Source organism: Thamnophis sirtalis, unplaced genomic scaffold (assembly GCF_051295495.1).
Source record: "Thamnophis sirtalis isolate CommonGarterSnake01/CBP01778 unplaced genomic scaffold, rThaSir2_p1.2 scaffold_9, whole genome shotgun sequence".
Taxonomy (NCBI): Eukaryota; Metazoa; Chordata; class Lepidosauria; order Squamata; family Natricidae; genus Thamnophis; species Thamnophis sirtalis.
In genome coordinates, this window is record NW_028261389.1 from 47,630,477 (window position 1) to 47,634,787 (window position 4,311).

A 4,311-nucleotide genomic window follows, 5' to 3' on the forward strand; every position below is an offset into this window, starting at 1 on the left:
CCCCCTCTTTTCTCCGCGTCTCACCCATTCTGGCCTCTGGTTGGAAGCATTACTTCTTTTTGCTCTCGAGATAAATTGAGCAACCTCCCTGGTTATTCGCTGCTAAAGCAGGAAGGGAATATTGCTCGAGGAAAAGATGCCCGCTGTAACAGCCCTACCAAGCCCCGGAGAACCCCCTCCAATTGGTCACCCGCTGACCGTAGCAGTACCGGGGGACCTCGCAAGGAGTCACTGTGGATCAGCTCGAGAAGACGCGTCTTCGAAAGCCTCGTGCCTGCCTAGACTGCCCGTCTTAATCCGCTCTACGCGGAAGCCGAAGCTTTTCAATTCCGGAAGAAGCGCAGTGCGCAGGCGCTCGTTACAGTCGCGTCCGGCGGAAGCGGGGCGTCGAGAGTCACCCAGCGCCGCGTGCCCAGGTACCCGGGGAAGGTTCGGCCAGTAATTTGTAGAGGAGCCGCTATATTTTGAGGCCAGGCTTCCCAGGTCCTACCATGAGGCTCCCGAGTTTATCTCAGCTTCTGGTCGTTTTCTGAATAAGTCCAGTCGGTGATCTTGGCCAACAGCACAGCAGAGGTTGCTCCGCTTGGGGTCTCCAACCTTGGCAACTTTAAGACCTGTGGACTTCAACTCCCTTCAACTCAGCAAAGCTGGCTGAGGAACTCTGGGAGTTGAAGTCCACAAGTCTTAAAGTTGCCAAGGTTGGAGACCACTGCTTTAGGCTAATCCACAGCCCTGGGACTAATTAGATCCTTCTTGGCCCAGAAGAATAAGACTTGCTTGGTAGCCATGGCTCATCTTGATAAAGACAGCAGGAGTCCTTGTATGTGGGACCCCCAGGAAACCCTCCTGTATTTAACCTTTTCAGACTGAGCTTTAAAACTCGTGGTTTTAAGTAGACTGCTCAGAACTGCCACAGTTTAGAAGAACCAAAGAGCATTGGTGGCTCATTGGAAGGCTTCCTATAGATTTCCTCTACTATGGGGGAAATTCAGGAATATTTCAGGAAATACAAGGTTTTGTATTGCTAGGATTCTGGGTAACTTTGAAAAGCAGGGAAATGTTATTTGGAACTAAGGAGCCGTTGTTTCAAATTTGTTCACAATCTTGAGCCCAAATCTCTCTTAAAACAAGGATGGGAATTGCTTTTGAGGAGCGTTTCTGAAGAAATACATTTTAGCACAAATATAGGAGATACTGTCATCGTAGTTGGCTTTTTGGGGAGCCGCAAGTTTTATGTTTACACAAACCCAGTAATTTGTTCTGTTTTTGTCATACTAGTATTATGCATTATTTTTTCCATTTATAGAAGCAAACAGAAATGGCAAAAAGCCTAAGGAGCAAATGGAAAAGAAAAATGCGAGCAGAGAAGAGAAAGAAAAATGCTCCCAAGGAACTGGCCAGGTTGCAGAGCATTCTGAAAGCCAACAGTGATGTTGTAATGGATGAAGTGAAGGAAGTAGTAACTATGGTTCCTGCTGAGAAGATCTTAGAGAAAAAGGATTCAGATGGTGAGTCATATTATTCTTAAGTATGGCTCCAAAGCAGAGTTTCCCAATCTGGGCAACTTGCAGATGCGTTGTCTCTAATTTGAGAATTCTCTATCCAGTATAGACATTGCTGAGAGTTCTGGGAGTTAATGCACGGGTCTTGAAGTTGCTTAGACTGAGGGACATAGTTCTAAGATTTGCAACAAACAGGTTCTGAAAAATTGGAATCATGGTACTGTACATCCGTCACCTGATACTGCTCTGTTTTATTCTTTTGGTGCTGCTTTTTCTCATATTTCCCTTGGCTATGTAAATCTTCCCTTTAAAAAACCATCTAATACCACCATATAGATGAGATTGCTTCTGTGAGTTAATACAGCAGAAATAGGTTATGTTATGCATCTATCTTATTTATCCATTGAATATCTAGAAAAAGTTTGGCTAACTGGAAATTCTGAGAGTTGAAGAACAATGCTGTTAATAAGAATAAGGTAGAAGGAGTTTATGAGGATGACCTGTGGGACTGGTACCTATTCTTTTGAAGATAGATAGTGGAAAGCAAAGAGGGAAACATTATAAATTATAATCAGAATGATGTTTTCACTTGGCAGTTTCTGAATAAATAAATATTTTTTTCAAAGAAGGACTATCCTAACTAACAAATTTGAAACTGTTTTTAAAAACCATCATAGTGCAAGCATACATATGCTCATAGTGCCTCATTTCTTAGTTCTTCACTCTATCAGTTTTAGAATAATTTATGCTTTATTCCTACAGTTTCTTTTTTTATTCACTTTAAGTCTCCTATTTTCAAGTGATAATAGCAATTTACTTCTTTGTGGGTTTTTTTCCTAGATGGAAGCAAGATGGACATGGATGGTAAAAGAAATCAGAAAACTCTTCTAGATCAACATGGACAATATCCAGTATGGATGAATCCCAGGCAGAGAAAAAAGCTGAAGTCAAAACGTGTCAAAGGAAAAAATAAGTCTAAAGCACCAAAAGGATTAACGTGGTAGACTCTGGTAAATGTTAAGAAATTAAAGGCATGGGGAGAACTTAATGGTTTATGTCATCAGTCCTAAAGAGTATTATTTTCTTCTTTCAGATGTTCAGGCTCATTTAATAAAGTTCCAATTATCTTTATACAAACGGGACTATAATTATGCTATAATTAAACCTAGATACCTTCCAATGGCAACCAAATTTCTATCAAATGCTTTAAAATTTAGTTGTTTTAGCTTTACAGAAAAGCAAATGTTTAATCGGGTGTAGCAAAAAAAAAAACAGCTGAGTTTTCAAGGTCTTAAAAAAAGAATCCTTTTATAAAGTAAGATATCATGAATCAGTCAGTCTTTATATGTTTGTTCACTAGTAAATCTTTAATGTGCTACAAGATTCTTGTTCATTCATTTCAGTGAAACTTCGTTCCAACTGATTGTTGGATTATTCTCAACAGAACTAAATACTTCATTTTTGAGCCTATTGCAACAATTTCAAATGTATCTGGTAGAAATATACTTATTTTGTTCTAATTTTTCATTCTTAAATATCTTTTAAAATATGTTATATTTAATTTAATATCTAATACTAATAAAGCCAAAGTCAACATATTAGGCATTGAAATATTAATCATAAATAAATAGCTTTGGAATGACCCTGATTTTCAGGGGGAAGTTTTGTGTAATGTATATAGCTGGAATGGCGAACCTATGGCAAGCGTGCAGGTGCACAGGTGGCACGCGGAGCCATTTGTCAGGGCATGTGCACGCTTGCCAGCTGAGTTCAGCCTTTTTTAAAGCCATTTTTCACCCTCCCCAGACTCCAGAGGCTTTATAGGAGCCTGGGGAGGGTGAAAAGTGCCTCCCCCCGCCCCCGAGACCCTCCGGAGGCTTCAGGAGCTTCACTGAAGCCTCTGGAACGCAAAAAACCAGCCCTATGGGCAAACCGGAAGTTCGAGAACGGACTTCTGGTTTGCTCATAGGGTTGGTTTAAGCCCTCCAGAGGCTTCGGTGATCTTCAGGATGCTTCCCTGAAGCCTCTGGAGGACTAAAAATGACCCTACGAGCAAACCGGAAGTGACTTCCGGTTTGCTCGTAGGGTCCTTTTTAGTCCTCTGGAGGCTTCAGGGAAGCCGCCTGAAGTTTCCTGAAGCCTCCAGAGAGCTTCCGGGGTGGTGGTGGGGAAGCTGTTTTCGCCCTCCCCAGGCTCCTATAAAGAGAGGTCCTTGAAGAATTCAGCACAGTGTATTTTTGAGCAGAGTGGCACAGGGATATTTTGTAACATCATAATTCTATACAAATGTACAGGGGGGGGTGAGGTCTAGCCAATTTAACTGGAATTACAAATAAGCTTACTATTGGAGTATAAAGTGTTCAGATTTTAAAGGAGAGGTTTCAGATTTTCTTAGATAATATTGGTGTGTTTACTACTAATTTTGAAAAACTAAATGTAATGTGAAATGTAATTGACTTTTATTACATTATGGAATGGCTCCATTTCTGTATAGAACCTATTTCAGAAACTAGGTTTTACACTTAGAGTTAGCTATATAAATAGAACTAAAGAATGTTTTATAAAACTCTTCTAAAAACCCTCCAAACATAGAGCAGGGAGGACCTGAAGCTGTTGAATATAGTATATGATTGGCATAGTTTCACTTTTTTGACTACATGGTGATATTTTCCACATTCTGACATTTAATTAATAAAATTTTATTAATCGAATTTATAGAGCTGCCTGTCTTACTGAGGCAACTCTGAGCAGCACAAAACAATAGATAAAAAAATATAAAAACAAGGAATGCAAATTTTAAGAAGCCCCA

At 40.2% G+C, this 4,311-nt stretch overlaps 1 protein-coding gene across 2 annotated transcripts; it reads left to right on the forward strand.

Moving 5' to 3' along the window:
• Positions 1-316: 316 nt before the first annotated feature.
• Positions 317-2,883, forward strand: LLPH (LLP homolog, long-term synaptic facilitation factor). 2 transcript variants are annotated; one of them, XM_014055495.2, is made up of 3 exons: positions 317-416; positions 1,307-1,508; positions 2,343-2,883. In XM_014055495.2, the coding sequence occupies exons 2-3, from the start codon at positions 1,319-1,321 to the stop codon at positions 2,504-2,506; spliced, it is 354 nt and encodes a 117-aa protein (XP_013910970.2). In that variant the 5' UTR covers positions 317-416; positions 1,307-1,318; the 3' UTR covers positions 2,507-2,883. The 2 variants fall into 2 exon arrangements, with proteins under 2 accessions (XP_013910970.2, XP_087579606.1); XM_087723480.1 differs by lacking the exon at positions 317-416 and adding an exon at positions 436-483.
• Positions 2,884-4,311: the final 1,428 nt, after the last annotated feature.